The 18,693-nt window shown below is 51.7% G+C and overlaps 3 protein-coding genes across 6 annotated transcripts; 1 reads left to right on the top strand and 2 right to left on the bottom strand.

Moving 5' to 3' along the window:
* Positions 1 to 163: 163 nt before the first annotated feature.
* Positions 164 to 4,240, bottom strand: LOC101833884 (FGF1 intracellular binding protein). 3 transcript variants are annotated; one of them, XM_005064004.4, is made up of 10 exons: positions 4,068 to 4,240; positions 3,679 to 3,877; positions 3,402 to 3,528; positions 2,713 to 2,813; positions 1,989 to 2,143; positions 1,585 to 1,693; positions 1,447 to 1,510; positions 1,115 to 1,201; positions 929 to 1,026; positions 164 to 291 (listed from the first exon to the last, which is right to left on the bottom strand). In XM_005064004.4, exons 1-10 carry the CDS (start codon positions 4,150 to 4,152, stop codon positions 222 to 224), a joined length of 1,095 nt encoding a protein of 364 aa, XP_005064061.1. In that variant the 5' UTR covers positions 4,153 to 4,240; the 3' UTR covers positions 164 to 221. The 3 variants fall into 3 exon arrangements, with proteins under 3 accessions (XP_005064061.1, XP_005064062.1, XP_021082428.1); XM_005064005.4 differs by having other exon boundaries at positions 2,010 to 2,143; positions 4,068 to 4,239; XM_021226769.2 differs by having other exon boundaries at positions 4,031 to 4,239.
* Positions 4,241 to 8,032: 3,792 nt separating this feature from the next.
* Ccdc85b (coiled-coil domain containing 85B) lies at positions 8,033 to 9,078 on the top strand. Of its 2 annotated transcripts, XM_021226790.2 has the most exons (2): positions 8,033 to 8,285; positions 8,441 to 8,784. In XM_021226790.2, exons 1-2 carry the CDS (start codon positions 8,228 to 8,230, stop codon positions 8,638 to 8,640), a joined length of 258 nt encoding a protein of 85 aa, XP_021082449.1. In that variant the 5' UTR covers positions 8,033 to 8,227; the 3' UTR covers positions 8,641 to 8,784. The 2 variants fall into 2 exon arrangements, with proteins under 2 accessions (XP_021082449.1, XP_005064063.1); XM_005064006.4 differs by having other exon boundaries at positions 8,041 to 9,078.
* A 587-nt stretch (positions 9,079 to 9,665) lies between these two features.
* On the bottom strand, positions 9,666 to 18,282 carry Fosl1 (FOS like 1, AP-1 transcription factor subunit). The gene is made up of 4 exons (XM_040749652.1): positions 17,930 to 18,282; positions 15,582 to 15,779; positions 11,224 to 11,331; positions 9,666 to 10,693 (listed from the first exon to the last, which is right to left on the bottom strand). The coding sequence occupies exons 1-4, from the start codon at positions 18,032 to 18,034 to the stop codon at positions 10,283 to 10,285; spliced, it is 822 nt and encodes a 273-aa protein (XP_040605586.1). The 5' UTR covers positions 18,035 to 18,282; the 3' UTR covers positions 9,666 to 10,282.
* Between the last annotated feature and the right edge of the window lie 411 nt (positions 18,283 to 18,693).

Genomic DNA, 18,693 nt, shown 5'->3' on the forward strand with positions numbered 1-18,693 from the left:
GTATGGAGAGGGTGGGGGTACAAAAAGACCTCATCGGGGTCATGGTCCAGTTCCTGAGGGGCCAGTATAAACATCCCCACACACTGATGGCATGGTGCTTAGAACACATGGGTGTACACTGTGAAAGGCCCCTGGGCTCCTCCACCTGGAACAGGGACCAGTCTCCAAATGTATGGCAACTTTATTGTCAGGGTATGCCGGAGCAGGGAGGGGAAAGCGTGTTAGTCATGATAGAGGCGCAGAAGGCAGCCACGGAGGGTACCCATGTAGCGGTCCCAGAGGACCTGGTGCCTGCAATGAAAATGGCAACAGTGAGCCGGCCGTTGGTGGCACACACCTTTAATCCCAACACTCGGGAGGTAGAGGCAGGCAGATCTCTGTGAGTTTGAGGCCAGCCTGGTCTACAGAGCGAGTTCCAGGACAACCTCCAAAGCTACCCAGAGAAACCCTGTCTCGGAAAACCAAAAAAGAAAAAAAGAAAATGGCAGCAGTGATAGCTAATGCTCACTCAACACCGTGCCTGACACACTGCTGTGACTGCTTTCTATACCTAACCATAGCTTGATTTTGGAGACAGAGTCTCATTCTGTAGCCCAGGCTGGCCCAGTGGCAGTTCTGCTTCAGCTCCAGAGTGCTGGGATTACAGAACGGAGCCATTATGCCCGCTTCCTTCTCCCGACTCCCTGTGCAGTGCTGAGGACTGAACTCAGGGCCTTGCACGTGGTGGACAAGCTTACTATTACCAGGCTATACCCTAGCCTATTTGGTTCCCAAGAAGCCCTGTGGCATGAAGACTCTGCACACAGAGGGTAAGTAACTTGCCCAAGGTCACAGAGAGAGGCAGAACTGCCCCCCACGGGGTAGTTCAGTAGGAAACAGAGTCTACTGGAGGGCAAATAAGTATGCCAGTAGGCCTGGCAGCTCTCACCGGAAGCCGTCTAGGGAGTGAACAGACACTGAATACTGGGTGAGGAAGAGCCGCACGTCACTCAGCGGCCAGTGGTCAGAGCGGCAGGGTTCCACAAACTGTAGGCCCAAGGCAACAAGCAGCACCATCAGAACAGCTCAGAGGCAGGGCAGGCTGGAGATCAGGGTGTGGGTCAGGACTGCTCACCTTCTCCACAAGGTCCACAAATAGGTCTCTGACGTCCTTATTGTGGGTCAGCTTGGCAGCCACGTTCACCAGCCCCCGGGACAGATTCTGTGGGGCAGGGATCTCGGGAGTTCTGTCTTCTGCCCCAGAAGCTGCAGACTGAGCACTGAATCTATCCACCTCCCTCAATCAATCAAGTCCCTTTTGTTATGAACTTGGTCCCCCTCAGAGGCAGATAGAGCAGCAGTGCCACCTGCTGGTCAATTTCGGGCATGAGCAGAGTTGCCCAGCAAGGACAGAACACAGAAGGCTCCTGACACTTTAGGGGGAAGGGCCTGGACAGGGCCACAGACCTTGAAGTTGGTTTCCATCTCAGAGAAGACACTCAGCTTTCCCCGGAGGACAGTACACACCAGGCTGTAGGAAGATAGGGTCATACTATAGCCATCGGAGACCATTTTATACCCTGACTTATGGATCCCTGAGGTCACCTCTTATGCAAGTCTAGAAGGTCCTTGTCAGCTACTAGAACCTTGAGCTCCTTCAAGTCTTGGAGAAACTCCTTGTCTAAGTCCACATCCATGTCATCCATCTGGGAGTCTGCAAAGACCATGAAAGAAGTTGTGGGTGGATGAGAGAGATCTTCATCTCGAGGCCCTGAACTCTCCTCACCACTACCTCACTGGGATCTCAAAGACGGAAGGTGGAATGATATGCCCCAGGCCACACAGCAGTGAGCCCCTGGCCTGAAAACAGGGTGCATGTGGCGTATGTGACTATATGTAGAGGTGGCCTGGCGTTGAGGGCTGGGGTAGGATGCCGGGTACTCTGAAAGCTACAGGAAGACCTGCTGGCAGGGAACCAGTCCCCAAGAGGGTAGGGAATGTTCAGGCACCTGGGTCAGTGGGGGCCTCACCGACGGCTCCAAGGGTCCAGTTCTGGATCATAAGCTCAGCACAGAAGGCAAAGTCCCCAAAGCTCAGGTACTGTAGCTTTTTCTTTCCTGTTTCAAAGCGGTTGTTGGCAAAAAAGACGATGGCTGCATAGTCTCTGCGGGTGGGACAGTGGGTATCTTAGGGCTAGAAATACCTTCTCATGGGACCTACAACAGTGTTTCAACCAGTAAGCTTTTCTTGGTTCTTCAAGTCAGCATTTTCTTGTGTAGCTCTGGCTGTCTCGGAACTCTCTTTGCAGGCTGGGCCAGCCTCGAACTCACAGAGCTCCGCCTGCCTCTGCCTCCCAAGTGCTGGGGTTAAAGGCATGTGCCACCAAACCTGGCTACTTGACAACTATTATTGAAGAGACTTGTTGTTGCTTTAAATCCCTCTTAGCAGGTAATCCCACCTGTAATCTTGGCTAAGCATTTTAGTTCTGGCCTACTTCTGCTTTAACTCACCATGTGACCAACGATAGAACATTACTTTAGCAACTCCCATCTCTGCAAAGACAGAGTTCAGCCAGTCTTCCTAAGGAAATGTGACCTGTGGAAGGCCACACTACCATCACCGAGCACATCTTAAATGCTTTACAAGTGCCTTAACCCTGGCCAATTCGAAGCACTTTACAGGTCACTGATAGGATAATCATTCTTCCAGGCAGGAAGATGGTTGGTCTCTCACCTGGCTAAGCGGTCAGAGAGGAGGAAGTGTTGCTGGATGTTATCCACCAGGGAGCCCCGCATTTCTTCCACTACCTTGAAGACTCGCTTAAAGTTGTCAAACTGTAGGGCATTTAAAGAAGGAAGGAGACTAGTCATAGGCGCTCATGCATGAACTGGTAGGGGACCTCTCCCTCTCCTGTCTACCTACCCAGTTGGCAGGTGCTGATTTCCCACTAATTATTGCTTCAGCAAATGACTGGGGTTTTTGTTTGTTTCTTTTGAGACAGGGTCTCACTGTGTAGCTCTGGCTGTCCTGGAACTCACTATGTAGACTGGGCTGGCCTCAAACTCACAGAGATCTGCCTGCCCCTGCCTCTCTAGTGTAGGGATTAAAGGCCTGAGCCACCACTCCTGGCATGACTAGGTATTGCTAACTGTCATCAGTCAACAAATGTCTCCTAGCTTTTGGCATTTTTCCTTAAAAGAAAGTTTCCTTGCTCCTGTCCTTAAGTAAGCAAAAGCCACTGTCAGAACTGAGCCTAGGAAAGGCCACTCTGGCCAGATGGGAGGTGGAGGGAGAAGAGACTACGTTTGAAAAAGCTGCTTCCCCAACCGCAGGCTAGAAGTGAAGGCACGGCCCTGGGAGCTGGTGTAGTGAGCAGATCCAGGCGAGGGCTAGATGGCTTATGGTATATATGTGGGACCCACCTGCCTCCGGCAGCTCTTGAGGGTAATTCCTGTTTTGGTGCTGATGTCATCCAGGTCTTTCTTGGTACCCTTGGACAGCTTCTTGCCCAAGACCTCCCGAACAAAGGCCTCATCAAAGGTGTAGTACCTTGTGGAGGAATAGGACATTACTGGTCATCCATTAAGTAAGGGGAGAAGAGCCTGGGGTATGTCCCATCCTCACTGAGCCTCAGTTTCAGCCCGAAAAATGGGTATAAATCAAACTGACTGACACTCCCGCCATCCCGCAGGTGAGCACCTCTCGATGAGAAGCGCCTGTCTGGAGGGAGGGATCTGGAAGATGAGCTGGTGCAGCAGCTTCGGCGGCGCGTGCAGCAGACGCTCGAGCATGTGAAAGGTGCGGTAGTGGTCCATGGTGTCGCTCTGCAGCACTCCTGCAGTGGCGCCTGTCTGCTCCAGTATTCCGGAGCGTACTCGCAGAGCCACCGCATCGTTCACTAGGGAGAGGGCACTACCATAAGGTCCCATCCTGCTGAACCTAGATGCACTCGAAGGGTTCCCAGCTCCAATCCTCCATCCCTGACACCCAGAGGTCGGTCCACTTCCCTAAGTGAAGCCTAAATAAGTCCAGGCCACGCCTTCTCTCTCACCCAAAACTACTGCCTTCCTGGAGGACGCCACACAGACCTGAGTAACCATCCAGCCAGAGGCGATACACGTCTTCATCTATAAGGGTCGTGTTGCCCACGAAAATGTCCAGTTCACTGGTCATGGCGATGCCTGGGCCGGGTTCGCCCAGGGCTGGAGCTACCACAGCCCCGGGCCGGGCAAGCCGCCGCAGAGCCACTTCCGGGAGTTCGGAGATTTCGCTCCGGGCTGCCCGGAGCCAGCGAAGGACCACTTCCGGGACGGAGTTGTAGGCAGGAGCAGCGCTGCTCTCATTTCTCAGTCCGTCAGAGATTGTCTGGAAGACCTCCGGATGGATACTCGTCTCATCTCCCATTCTCCCCTGCTTGCAGATTCTCCCATATCCGCCTGCTTTCTCTCCCTTTTTCTCAGCTCTCTCCAAACCTCCCAATTTTGACCTAAATTAGAATGTTTTCGAGTTTTTTTAAAAAAAAGATTTTATTTATTTATTAATATGTATACAATGTTCTGTCTGCACGCCAGAAGAGGGCACCAGATCTCATTACAGATGGTTGTGAGCCACCATATGGGTGCTGAGAATTGAACTAAGGACCTCTGGAGGAGCAGCCAGTGCTCTTAACCTCTGAGCCATCTCTCCAGCCCCCTGTTTTCGAGTCTTTATCCTGTCTCTCTGTGTGTGGCTGTACTTTCATAGCCCATCAAACAGATGAACATCTTTCTTGTTCCTGCCGTGTATTTTAGTTTTATTATTTTGGACTAGTGGGGGGGGGGAGCCTATGTGCATGAGCGTACAGGTGCCCTCGGAGACCAGATGTATCCGATCCTGTGGAGCTGCAATTACAAACAACTGTGAGTCGCCAATGTAGGTGCTGGGAACTGAACTCAGTTCCTCTGCAAGAGCAATATTTGCTTACAACCACTGAGCCATCTTTCCAGCTCCCACTCTGGTTTTTCACCGCATACTACACCCCACACAAGCTGTGACTTCTCAAAGTCTTTGAGGCACCTGCAGGGCCATCTATCTGCTAAGACAGTCCACTGTTGTCTGTCTTCTCAGAAAGCAGCAAAAGCTAAACACAGGAGCCTCCAAGCCTGACGGCTTAAGTTCCATCTCCAGGACCCATACTGGGTAAGGAAAGAATCCAACTCCAGCAAATTGTCCTCTGACTGCCACACATACACTGTTGTAATACACATAATATAGTTTTCTTTTTTGTTGTTGTTTTGTTTTTCAAGACAGGGTTTCTCTGTGGCTTTGGATGCTGTCCTGGTACTACTAGCTCTTGTAGACCAGGCTGGTCTTGAACTCACAGAGATCCACCTACTTTTGCCTCACGAGTGCTGGGATTTAAGGTGTGCACCACCAATGCCCGGCTGTAGTTTACTTTAATTACTAAAAAAAAAAATTAACCTTTAATCCCAGCTCTTGGGAGGCAGAGGCAGGTGGATCTCTGAGTTGGAGGCCAGACTGGTCTACAGAATGAGTTCCAGGACAGCCAGGGCTGCTACACAGGGAAACCCTGTATTGAAAAAAATATTAAATTAAAAAGCTCTACACAGGCCAGTTTAGCTCAGCCCTAGAAGCTTGGAGCGTAGAAGACAAGATGCCCTGGATGTCATGGTTAACAAAGTCAGTCTCCCACTCCACCTCTGCCAAGGCACAGCATATTCTAGAGTCTCCAGAGAGATCTCTCACCCCAATCAGCATCCACCCAGATCTGTACTAGAAACCTGGGCTACCTTCCGAATTCCTGTCTTCAAGCATTCAAAGGTGTTTGTGTGCCTGCTGGGTGCCTCTAGTATTGACATCCTCCCTGCCCACTGACTCCCTACCACCCTGCAGCCAGAGTATCCCACACAGCACAGTTGAAGGCTTCTTTTCAGGGTGGGAGGGACAAAATCTCCTACGGCTCAGACCGGTCTTGAACTTGCTATTGGGAGAGTGACCTTGAATTCCTGATGCTCCTGCCTCCCCCTTCCTGGTGCTGTGTCTACTGGCATATACCAACACAACCGACTTCCTTTAACATTCTTTTAAAAACGTGTCTTTTCCTAGGTGTAATTCCTACACAGAGGCTAGAGAATCTCTGTGAATTGGAGGCCAACCTGGTCTACACAGACACTTTCCGTATTGAGACTCTGTGTCAAACAAAACAATGAGCCATCTCTCTAGCCCCAACAAAACATTAAAAAAATGTTATTTCCCCGTTTAAAATCCTTACAGGCCGCCGGATGGTGGTGGCGCATGCCTTTAATCCCAGCACTCGGGAGGCGGAGGCAGGCGGATCTCTGTGAGTTCAAGGCCAGGCTGGACCGACAGCCTCCAAAACAATACAGAGAAACCCTGTCTCGTAAAAAAAAAAAAAAACAACTTTACAGGCCTTTGGAAACGCTCCAGTCTAGCATTGCAAGCCCTTAAGAATTTGACTTCTGGACTGGAGAGATGACTCAAGGGTTAATAGCACTGACTGTTCTTACAGAGATCCTGAGTTCAATTCCCAGCAACCATATGGTGGCTTACAGTCATCTATAATAGGATCTGATGCCCTCTTCTGGCCTGCAGGTGTACAGGTAGAGCACTCATACATAAAATATAAATAAAGAGAAGAATTTGGCTTCTAGGTGGGCAGTGGTGGCGCACATCCTAAATCCTAGCACTCAGGACGCAGAGGCAGGTGAATCTCTGTGAGTTCAAGGTCAGCCTAGTCTACATAGCAAGTTCTAGGACAACCAAGGCTACAGAGAGAAACCCTGTCTCGACAAATGATAACAAACAAAAGAAAAAGAACTTGGCTTCAACCCACCCTTGAAGCCAGGCTGGTTTAAGCTGGCTGCAGTATTCCAAGTTCAAGCACTGGAGCCACCAGCTTCAAAGCCTGCTCATTTTACCGCTTTCCATTTGCCTACACGTACTAAAACTTCAGAACTATCCTCAGTTATGCCTAATGCAGCTAGACTCTTGGAGGCATCGCTGCCTTTTACCATGCTTCCTGCTTTCTCTCCCATCCCTTTTCTCTTTTTTTTATACAAGGTCTCTCTATGTAGCCCTATCTGTCCTGGAACTCTCTGTTTGCAATCTTGTGTATCTTTTAGGGCCTCTCAGATATTTTCTCTTTGGGAAATACTTTGGGGATGCCAGAGACTATTTCTACATCACATCCTTCTTCTTTGGTGCAGGAATGAACCAGGTCCTTGCACTTGCTAGGCAAGCGCTTCATCACTGAGACATACTCTCACTCGGGTGTGAACTTGGATGCCCTCCCCATCTCTCTCCCACAAAAAAATATTCTTTATTTCAAATTGTATGTGTCTGTGTCCATGGAGGCTGGAAGAAAGTGTCAGATTCCCTGGAGTTAAGGTGGCAGTGAGCCTCCCCTGGAGGAGTGAGTGCTGTCTTCTTAGCTCAGGTCCTTTCCAGGAGCAGCTGAGCTACCTCTCCAGCCTCCACACTCGGCTCCCCACTCCCTTTTTTGTTCTCTTGCCACAATTTGACCTTTTTGGTCAAGAACAGGATTCTGGTCAAATTTATTTCTGTACAGGCCTTTCACACAACAAAAGTTTATTAAACAAACAAATCCTTTGTGTGGGCCATCCAGCAGGCAGAAAAACGCTCCCTGGAAGGGAGAGAGGGAGGGAGGGTTGGTTGATAAGGAGCCAGGGCCTTTGGACTCTGGATTCAAAGTAGCTGGGAGTCATATTTGAGAGGTCTGGCAAAGGGAAGAAGAGTTTGGAAAATTCAGGTTCTGTTGCGTGGTGGGCAGGAGTCAAAGGCAGACACCTGAATGTCGATCGGTTCTTAAGAAGTGCTCGAAGAGATCTGGGACGTGGAGTCCCGCAACGCCTTCAAGTTCGGCTGTGATGACCATAGAAGGAAAGGTCACAGAAAGTCCCTTCTGTTAGAGAGTCGTGACATCCAGGTCCGGAGTGGGAAAGACAAGAGGCGCTTCAGGCTTGGGCTCCGCCCCTTCCCGAGAGACTTCCCGGATTGGCTGCCCTTCTTCAACATCAAGAGGCCCCGCCCCGGCGCGCGCCCTGCCTCGTGCCCACCCCGGGGTGGCTGCTGCTTCCTACGCTGACTCCTCCACAGCTTGCCATCCTCAGAGCCAGAGCCCGGGTCGGAGCCTGAGCGGCAACCGGCCCGAGGAAGGGCTCCCGAGCCTCGGCGGCGGGCGGGCGATGCTGCAGCTGCCTGATCAGCCATGGAGGCCGAAGCAGGCGGCCTGGAGGAGCTGACGGACGAGGAGATGGCGGCGCTGGGTAAGGAGGAGCTGGTGCGGCGCCTGCGGCGGGAGGAGGCGGCGCGCCTGGCAGCGCTGGTGCAGCGCGGCCGCCTGATGCAGGAGGTGAATCGGCAGCTGCAGGGTCACCTGGGAGAGATCCGTGAGCTCAAACAGCTTAACCGGCGCCTGCAGGCGGAGAACCGGGAGCTGCGCGACCTCTGCTGCTTCCTGGACTCGGAGCGTCAGCGGGGACGGCGTGCAGCGCGCCAGTGGCAGCTCTTCGGGACCCAAGCATCCCGGGCGGTGCGCGAGGACCTGGGTGGCTGTTGGCAGAAGCTAGCCGAGCTGGAAGGCCGCCAGGAGGAGCTGCTGCGGGAAAACCTGGCGCTTAAGGAGCTTTGCCTGGCACTGGGCGAAGAGTGGGGCCCCCGCGGTGGCTCTGGCGGCGCAGTGGGCTCAGGCGCCGGGCCCACACCCGAGCTCGCCCTGCCCCCGTGCGGGCCCCGCGACTTAGGCGATGGAAGTTCCAGCACTGGCAGTGTGGGCAGCCCAGATCAGTTGCCCCTAGCCTGCTCCCCCGATGACTGAGGGCGCCGCATTTCCCACGCCAACGCCTGCCTGAATTGCTCCCTGAGAGCGGAGACTGCTGTGGACCTGCCGACCTGGTAGCTGCTTCTGCTGAGCACCAGGGCCCTGGCACGGACTGAAAAAGCCCTGACGCTGAGGAGGGCCCCTTGCTCTTGCTGGCAGGGCAGTAGGGGAATGGAGGCTGAAGTGGAGGGACTTGCTGGGTGGTTGGGTGGGGACTAATAAACTGGGAAGGAAGCAGAGCCCGAAGCCTGGCCAGCCTGTGTCTGGAACGCCGTGGTTGGGAAGAGGGCGGAAACCCAAAGACGTGGTGCAGTTCCCATCCGGAGGGACTGCAGAACTAAGGGCTGACTCCTCATTACCCGGAGTTTGGGTGGGATTAAAGACAGTGGTAGACCACTGACTCCCCCGATGGGCGCTAAGACGGGCCGAAACCCGGCCCCTGAAGTGGCTCCAGCTCGCTTCCAGGCTCCTTCCTGTCCGAAACAATGGGGCAGGAAGCAGGTGTTGGGGGCCTAAAGTCCACTTGCTGCCTGTTCGGAAGGTGGAAGGGTATATATAACACGGTCCTTCCCTGCCCCCAGTCTTTAAGACAGGAGCAGCGTGGGTCCCCATGGGGAAAAACTGGTAATCTTGCACCCCAGAGCATTCTCAGTTCTCGAAGTACAGGAGATGAGGCAGAACAGAGGTAGCCCCATTCTTCAGATGAGAATATCGAAGTCCAAAAATATATGGTAGTTTTCTTCAAGGTCACAGCTGAGACTGGACCCTAGAGCTCCTGTTCCAAACAGTTTCCTTTAGCTTCCGGATCCAACAGGGCAACTCAGACTAGAGCTTCAAGCCTTTATTCCGTTTTGGAAGGTCTGTATAAAAATAGTCTCTTTAGGAAAATAAATAGCAGCTGCCCTTGGTGTGGAGGCTTGGATACCCTGGAAGCAGAGGCTTCTCAAAGCTAGGAGTGCAGCTCAGCTCATCACAGAAGCCACCAGTGCCTCCTGAGCTGTACCGTTCAGGAGGAGCCTGCAGGATGCCCTGTTGCTGCTGGCAGTGGAGCTGTGTGAGTTAGTGTTCTAGACTAGTAAAAGGACACCTGTCCGGGTGTAGGGCCGGCTGGATCGCATCAAGGAGTGACTGAGAGTGGTCTGCAAGGAAGAGAGGGATCCAAAGGATCATTGGGGAATCTACAAAGACTGGGCTGCCAGGATTTCTCTGGCCTAAAGGGGACATATTTTGTCTCTGATTTTGTGCAAATTATGATAGGCCAGCTCTAGAGAAACAATGAACAGCTTTGGGGACCCCCAAGCTGGCTCTACATCAAAGCATAATATGTTTGTTCTGAGTGATAAAGGATCTGCTGGTTTGGGGCATGGATTTGGTCCAGGCCTGCTGGATCAATGGGAGAAAGGAGGCTAGGAGTAGCACCAGCAAGGGGTGTGTCTGGGAGTCTCACAAAGCCAGGAGTGTGGGAGAACCCAGGGGGTCGGAGGATGGGTCGCCGCTGCTGCTGCTACTCTTTCGATGTGCTGAGGAACAAGGCTCTGGTGTGCTAGGGTAGGTGAAAACCAGACTGGGAGTAAAGGGAGTCAGAGATGGTGTGGTCATGAGCGTGGGGGTGTGCAGGGCTTCAGGTTCAAGTACAGGCCCTGGAGAAAGGGAGATACAAGGTACTGGGCGGCAGGGGGCTGCTGGACTGCTGCCACCTGCGCTGCTGGTGCCACCTGTGTCCTTATCTCCTTCTGGGATTTTGCAGATGGGGCGATGGGCTTCCAACACCAGCTCAAGGCGCTCCTTCTGTTTCTGCAGCTCTTCAATCTCTCGCTGCAGGCTCGATTTCTCATCCTCCAATTTGTCGGTCTCCTTTAGAGGATTAGGAGAAATTTAAGAGGGCTAAAGATCTCCAAGCCTCAAGCTGGAGTGTGGGGTTTGTGCCTGGAGTCCCCAGCAAGTCTGGACTGCAATTCTCATGAGACCCTGGGAGAAAATGGTCATGACTCCCATCAGGGTGTCTTAGACTTGCCTATCAACATCTCTGCTTTAAGACCCAAGACAATTTTTTTATTTTGATTTTGGAGACAGGTTTCTCTGTGTAACTGCCCAGGCTAGCCAGGAACTCTCTCTGTAGACCAGGCTGGTCTCGAAGCACAGAGATCCGCCTGCCTCTGCCTCCTGAGTACTGGGATCAAAGGTGTGCGCCACCACCACCCCTGTGGCAAATAATTTTTAATCCATGTTTCCTTATCCTTTTCCCAGGACTTCCCCCCAGGCAGGGAGGAGGGTGGGATGTAGAGGAGTAATTTATTGGGTTTCTTGTGCTCCTGAGAACCAAGGTCCCTCTTGGGCTTGGTGGGCCCAGGGCTTGGGAACTCCCTGTACCAGCTGATGCTCACCGCCTGCAGGAAGTCTGTCAGTTCCTTTCTCCGGTTTCTGCACTTAGCGGCTGCTAACTTGTTCCTTTCCCGCCTCACTCTGCGGCGCTCTTCCTCCTCGGGGCTGATCTGGGTTGAAAGAGAAGAAGCCCTGAGCTTGCCATCCAACCGGGGGCCTTTGCTTCAGCCTGCAGTTTAGGTACCACTGTTACACACTGCTTCTCTGTACCAGGCGCTCCTCACCTGATGGGTAAAATTTCCAGCTCAAACCTTCCTTTACTGCTTGCTGGTTTCTTTCCTGTAATGCTTTCCCACTCCATAAACTTTGACCTTCCTTCCCCTATCCTTCCTCAGCTTAGGACTCAACTAAGATGTTGAAAGCCTTATTTCCCAGGCATAAGTAGCCTTCCCTCCTGAGTCTACGAGACACGATTATCTTTTTATAGGACCTTCAGCCTTCTCATCTGTGGAAGATGGAATTTCTTCCTTCTCCAAGGAGCTATGAATCATAGGAGGTACTCATGAGTGTCAAAAGCTATTGGAAATCTACTGTGCCAGCAAAGTACTTCATAGGATTTTTCTTTTGCTCAGTACTAGGGATCAAACCCACTGCCTGGTACATCCTAGCTAGGCAAATGCTCTACCACTGAATTATGCCCTAGCCCTTAAATAGATTCTTTTTGCTTTTTATAGTTTTTGTATTTTAGATCAGATCTCACTGTGTAGCCCTGGCTGGCCTAGAACTTGCTCTGTAGGCCAGGCTGGCCTGGAACTCACAAAGATCCACCTGCTTCTGCCTCCCAGGTGTTGGGAGTAAAGATGTGTCCCACCACACCTGGCTTGTTTTGTTTTTTGGTTTTTTGAGACAGGGTTTCTCTGTGGCTTTTGGAGGCTGTCCTGGAACTCACTCTGTAGACCAGGCTGGTCTCGAACTCACAGAGATCTGCCTGCCTTTGCCTCCCGAGTGCTGGGATTAAAGGCGTGTGCCACCAACGCCCGGCTTGTTTTGTTTTTTAAAAAGAGACAAGGACTCATGTATCCCAGACTGGCCTTAAACTCAACATATAGCCAAGGCTGACCTCAAACTCCGCCTCCAAAATACAAGGATTACAGACTTGTATCATCACTTCTAGCTTCCCTACACAGATTTTTTTTGTTGTTGTTTTGTTTTGTTTTTTGAGACAGGGTTTCTCTGTGTAGCCATGGCTATTCTGGAACTCTCTCTATAGACTAGACTATTCTCAGAGATCCGCCTGCCTCTCCCTGTCAGTTCTTTGTATATGTTTGTGTGTGGTGGCTAGAAGTTGATATTGGATGTCTTCCTAATTCTCCACCTTTTTTTTTTTAAGGTAATGTCTCTCACTGAATCTGGAACCTAGCCATTTGGCTAGACTTGCTGGCCAGTGATCTGTGGGGATCATCTGTCTCAGCCTGCTCCCCTCCCCATGATGGAGTTACAAAAGCTACTCTTGGCCTTGTGGGTGCTAAGGATCCAAACTCTGATCCTCATGTGATAGTCACTTGACTGACTGAACCATCACCTGTCTTCCTACATAGTCTTTTTTTAGTCCCGCCCCCCCCCCCAAAACAAGACTTCTCTGTGTAAAATCCCTGGCTATCCTTGAACTCACAAAGATCTACCTGCCTCTGCCTTCTGAGTGCTGGAAATAAAGGTGTGTGCCACCATGCACAGCTAAAGTCTTCAAACATCACATGTATGTATGTATGTATGTATGTATGTATGTGAACACAAGTGTGCCATAGCACTGGGGAGGTCAGAGGACAACTTAGGAGGTCAGTCGACCCCTTCACTATGTGGATTTCAGGGACTGAACTCAGATTAGGCTTGGTAGCCATAGCGTCAATACTCCCTACATAGATTTTTTTTTCTAATATTAAAAAAATTAAACCGGGCAGTGGTATTTTACACTTTTAACCCCAGCACTCAGGAGACAGAAGCAGGTGGATCTCTGAGTTCAGGCCAGTCTGGTCTACAGAGCAAGTGCCAGGACAGGCACCAAAGTTACACAGAGAAACCTATTTTGATAAACAAACAACAACGACGACAAAAAAATATTAAGAAATTAGTTTAAGGCCAGCGTGGTCTACAAATGGAGTTCCAGGACAGCCAGGACTGTTACACAGAGAAATCCTGTCTCAAAAACCAAAGACAAAATTACAAAACTTTATGTGTATGAGTGTTTTGCCTGTGTGTATGTATGAGCACCATGAGCATGCAGTGCTGGTGGAGACCAGAAGAGGGCGTCAGAAACTTTGGAGGGAATTATGAACAGTGAGTTTCCATATGGGTGCTGGGAATGGAACCTTGATCCTCTACAGAGAGAAGCCAGTGCTAACCGCTGAGTCATCTTTCTAGACCTCAACATACTCTCATGTAAGACCTGAAGATTAGGGAAGAGAATAGTTAGTCCAGAGCAGGATTTAATAGTCACTCGATTGACACTTAGTGAAAGACCACCTGATGGAACCATCTGCCCCAGGAGGAGCCTACCCACAGTTCACAGTTCCAACCCAGCAGCACCCATGATCTAAAGGTTACATTCAGGGCAGGGCTACAGGAAGTGCAGAGGGGTCTACCCTTGGCTCATATCCCAGCTGATCACAGAGGCAGCTAGTCTATTGCTGGAAAGCCTGCTGTTGGCTATTCTCTGGTCAGTCTCACATATCTCCCAAGGTGTTGCCCTCCCTCTTCATCCTCTACCCAGCCACGATGGCAAAGATCTGTGTCTGTGTTCACCTGGGAACATGTGTATACACTGGGGATTGAGTCCAGGGCATGCTCTTTGCCACAAGTTACCGACCCCTGTCAGGTTCAGGTTTGTTTATTTGTTTATTTATTTTGGTATTTTGAGACAGGGTTTCTCTGTGTAGCTTTGGAGCCTCTCCTGTAACTAGCTCTTGTAGACCAGGCTGGCCTGGAACTCATAGAGATCCGCCTGCCTCTGCCTCCCAAGTGCTGGGATTAAAGACATGCACCACCACCACCACCTGGCTTCCAGGTTTATTTCTCACAACATATTATTTTCCCAGGCAAAATTTAAGTTCAGTTTTATTTTGTTGTTTGGTTATTTGAGACAGGGTTTATGTATCCCAGGCTGACCTTAAACTTCCCATGTTTCTGAGACTGGACTTGAATTGTTCCTCCTGTCTCCACTTCCTAAATACTGAGGTTACAGGCATGGACCTTCATGCCCAGCAAAGCCAGCTTTTTAGTGGGGAGACCTCACCCCACTGCACATTCACAGTGCTCCAGGGCGCACTTAGACCTTAGAGATCCTTCACCTTAGTCAGGTACCTAGTGTAGACACCTAATCCTAGCTCTTGGCGAGCTGAGGCAGGAGGATCTCAAATTCAAGGCTAGCCTGAGTTAGACAGCAATACCCTTGCTCAAATAAAAACATACCATCATTCATTTAAGAACAGACTTCAGGTTGGCAAAAGTTCTCAGCTCACTTTGTCTGGAATCTTCTATGAGTTCCCCTAGAGACAGTGTGGCTCGTTAGGGTCTGACTTTGGGAGCTGAGCTAAGGCCAGTCCTGTCTCATTGTATGGACCTGAACAATGACTGTCTCTCTGTGCCTTCGCTTCCTCTGCTGGGAGATGCACAATTGGAATATATTTCCCATTCACTTTTTGTTTGTTTTTTGAGACAGGATGTCTCAGTGTAACCCTGGCTGTCCTGGAACTCGCTCTGTAGATATGGGTGGCCCAGAACTCAGAGATCCGCCTGCCTCTGCCTCCCACGTCTGGGACTAAAGGCATATGCCACCACCACCTGGCTTCCCATTCACTTTTTTTGTGAGCATTAAAAGAAATAAAGAAGCCAGGCAGTGGTGGCACATGCTTTTAGTCCCAGCACTCAGGAGGAAGAGACAGGTGAATCTCTGTGAGTTCAAGGCCAGCCTGGTCTACAAAGCTATACAGAGAAACCCTGTATTGAAAAAAAAAACCCTAATAACAATAAAATAAGCTAGAAACTGAGATTCAGAGAATGTCAACCATGCACTCTGGTACCACCCCGAGGTACATAGACAGCGTAAGCCCGCCCACCCCAGGCATGCCACACAATGGAGATCTCCCTGGTTTCCACATACCCACTTTACATTCTGTCCTCCCCACCTCATTCTTGTTCCTCTAATTCTTTCAGCTTTCCATACACAAATCCTATCTGTGATTTAGGTTAACATGCAGCCTTCTCCAGGAAGCTTCCCTTGACTCACAAGTGACCGACCTTTTGCCTCTTTCTTAGCCTCCCGGGGACTCCTATGGGCAATGGAAGTTCTTTCATAGCACGATCCTGTCCCCTGCCTCCTAGAACCCCTAAGGGTTATCGAAAGTGCAACACCTCTCTTCCTTACCTGCTCACAGGGCCTGCGACGCACCCCTGGAGGTGGCCCTAGGGCTCGTATGACTCCTGGCCGGGGCTGAGGGGGACTGTACTGGGGATAGGTCAGAGGTCGGGGATAGCCACTGGGTCCCAGGAAATGAGGCTGCACCATCCACTGCAGGTCCTGGCTGCCACTTACAGCATTGATGCTTGGCACGAGGTGGAATTTCTGAGAAATAAGAGCAGAGGTCAGGGATGAGCTGAGCTGAGGGGCTTACAGGGGACAGAGGCTGTACTTCTGTCTCCTCTCAGCGCAGATACTGGCTTTGGGAAGCCACAAGGAACACAATTGGGTAACCAGAAACTCTGTGACTTTGGGCAGGTCACAAAATGTCTCTTTTCCTCTGTTTCCCCATCAGAGATAATTCTTACCAAATGTGAACTGTCTTTATAGAGTTCCAACTACTTTATGGAGTTGCTCATACAGCAGGCACAATCGTATCTCCATCTCCAGACAGGATAACTGTTGACCATAGACCCACAGCCAGCAAGTAGAAACCGAGGTTTGAGCCCAAATGGCTGGGTTCTCTCTCTCATTCCTGCACCCATCCTCACAACAGAGCATAACTTCAGCTTCTAGCTCCCAAGGCACTCTGAGAATTAGGCAAGGGAATCTTGTTGGGGGACTGGATCTCATGTAGCTCAGGCTAGACTCAAACTCTTGACCCTCCTGCCTCCACCTCCCAAGCACTGAGACTAAAGACATGGCAGCTCGAGTGGCTTAGAGTGTGTAATAGCGTCAGGTGCCCAGTGTGATAAACAAGGGCTACCTGTGTCTCACCCATCAGCTCAGCCATTTACTGACTTTGTGACTGGAGCAAGTTATTTAGCCCCAACGATACTTCAGTTTCCTTACATTTCACTGCTGCTGAGGAGCTGGCTCTAAAGGCTCAGAAACCATGTTTTTTGTTTGTTTGTTTGTTTGTTTGTTTTTTGAAACAGGATCCCTCTATTATGTAGCTTTGGCCGTTCTGGAACTTTGTACCAAATTGGTCTCGAACTCCCAGAGATTGGCCTGCCTCTGCCTCCACCCGTCACCTCCTGAATACTGGGATTAAAGGCATGCCCAGTTGTCTATTTAAGATTCTTGAGGCTTGAAATTGATGGGGTTTTGAAATACTAAAATAAGGTAAAGAGATGAAAAGCCCTCCATAGGAGGCCTGGCATTCTTTAGTTCTTTTTCTGCCAGAAATCTGAGGCATGTGTTGGGATTGGGCGGGGGTGGGGAATGGGGGTGAGGTCTGGGTGTGTGTGAGTGTTCTGGGGCACAGACTGGGTTTAAGCCCTGTGAGCTAAGGGTGTGGGCTCCCTTCCGTCCAGGAAACACCTCACATGCCTAGGCAAGCCTTGACGGCTATGTCCCCAGCCCAGAAGTGGGGGACACAGTGGTTCAGTGACCCCAGTTCTGGGCTAGAAGCATCGCTAGGGACATCTCCCGCTCCCAGGTCGTCGGTCCCGGGGGCCGTTTGGGGCCAGGAAGGGAGGGGCACCCAGGGTGACTCAGCCACAGTGACTCGGTTCGCTGTGACTCGGCGGAACGGACGCAGCTCCTTCCCTCCCCTGGCAACACGTGCTCGTGGTCCCTCGACAGGAAATGGGCACCTGCAACCTCTCAAGTGCCCCTAGCCAGTAGTGGGAACCGTCGGGTGCCAAGAGTCAGGGTCGCGAGAGTGGCCTTGTGGATGACCCGGAGCATGTCCCAACACTTCGTGGTCTCCATTTGGCTTACAGAGTGGAGTCAGTCTCCAGGAACCCCTCAGAGCCACTGCCTGGGGCCCACAGCACTCTACTGGGTTCAAAAGGATGGGGACTTGACCGGGCAGAGGAACACGGACAAACTGGAAACGACACACGTACAGCCATAGACAGACTGCTAAGGATTCGCTGTCCCGGCCGGGTTCTAATGAACCCCCCTTTCCCAATGTCTCCCTGTGCCCGGGCTCCAGGTCCCGATTATTAAGCTGGAGATGGAGCGCTCCGTTTTGGGATAAGGCAGGTAGGACACTATTTAGGGACAGACAAGAGGAAATAAAGACGGTAACGGAGACAGAGGAGCAGACTGACAGTCAGCCAGGGAGATGCGGGCGGGCCGGCGAGCGAGCGAGAAGGGGGAATTCGTAGATCTTCGCTCCTCCCGCCGCGCCTGTCCTCCTGGCCACGGGGGACACCGGTTCCTGGACAGCGCAGAACGTGCAGGATCCTCGGTCGCGCAGACGCTTCTCGGGGTTCCGGTCCTAATCCCGGAGCAAACCAGACTAACTCCAGCATCCCCAACGCTGTCCAAACCCAGGTCCCCCTCGGGGGTCCCGCCAGTCTCACCTGATGCTGGACAGTCTGCGCCTGCGCCTGCGGGGGCTGCGCGGGGCGACCGTACGCGCTGCCGGCCCCGGAGCTCGGTCCCGGTTCCCCGAAGTCTCGGTACATGCCCTGGGCTGGATGTTCGGTTGGGTCCGCGTCGGCGGCTGCGGTTCTGACTCACTCGAGCCTCGCGGAGTCTTGTCTTTTTTATGAATGAAAAGTTCTCGGGCTGAACCACTTGCACCGCGGGGGGTAGGGGCGTGTCGCAGCGGAGCCTTTCACCTCTCCAAATGAGCCGCTGTGGGCTGGTCCGCTCGGAACTCCACGACCCCCTGCCTCGGTGGCCAGCCGCCTCTGCGGGGGGGGAAGGCGACCGACTTGGCGTCCCCTAGCCTCTGCGGTGGCCCCGCCCCCTCTGACGCAGCTGCCCATACATGGTGCAATTTCCTCGCCGCGCCCAGGTACAGCGAGGATTCCCCCTGACGCACCTAGCTGAGGTTGGGGCTTGCAACTGCGCCCCGCCCCGTCTGGACTAGCCAAGGTTCCCAACGCCATAAAACAGGACGAAACAATCATGTAGCCCATTGGCCTCACTCGCGGATTTAGATAGGACGAGAAAACGAGCTGGAAACTATTGAAGTGAATTATAAATATGATGGGTTATTGCTGTCACCATTATTTAGCTGGCACTGTCACCCAAGTCTGCCGTCCTGACTTAAGGCCACTCCTCTGGAATCGGGGTGGAAAGTTTGTTTGGTAGAGTTTACTTTGTTTTGGTAGAGGGA

The sequence above is a fragment of the Mesocricetus auratus genome, unplaced genomic scaffold, assembly GCF_017639785.1.
Source record: "Mesocricetus auratus isolate SY011 unplaced genomic scaffold, BCM_Maur_2.0 Super-Scaffold_4256, whole genome shotgun sequence".
NCBI lineage: Eukaryota > Metazoa > Chordata > Mammalia > Rodentia > Cricetidae > Mesocricetus > Mesocricetus auratus.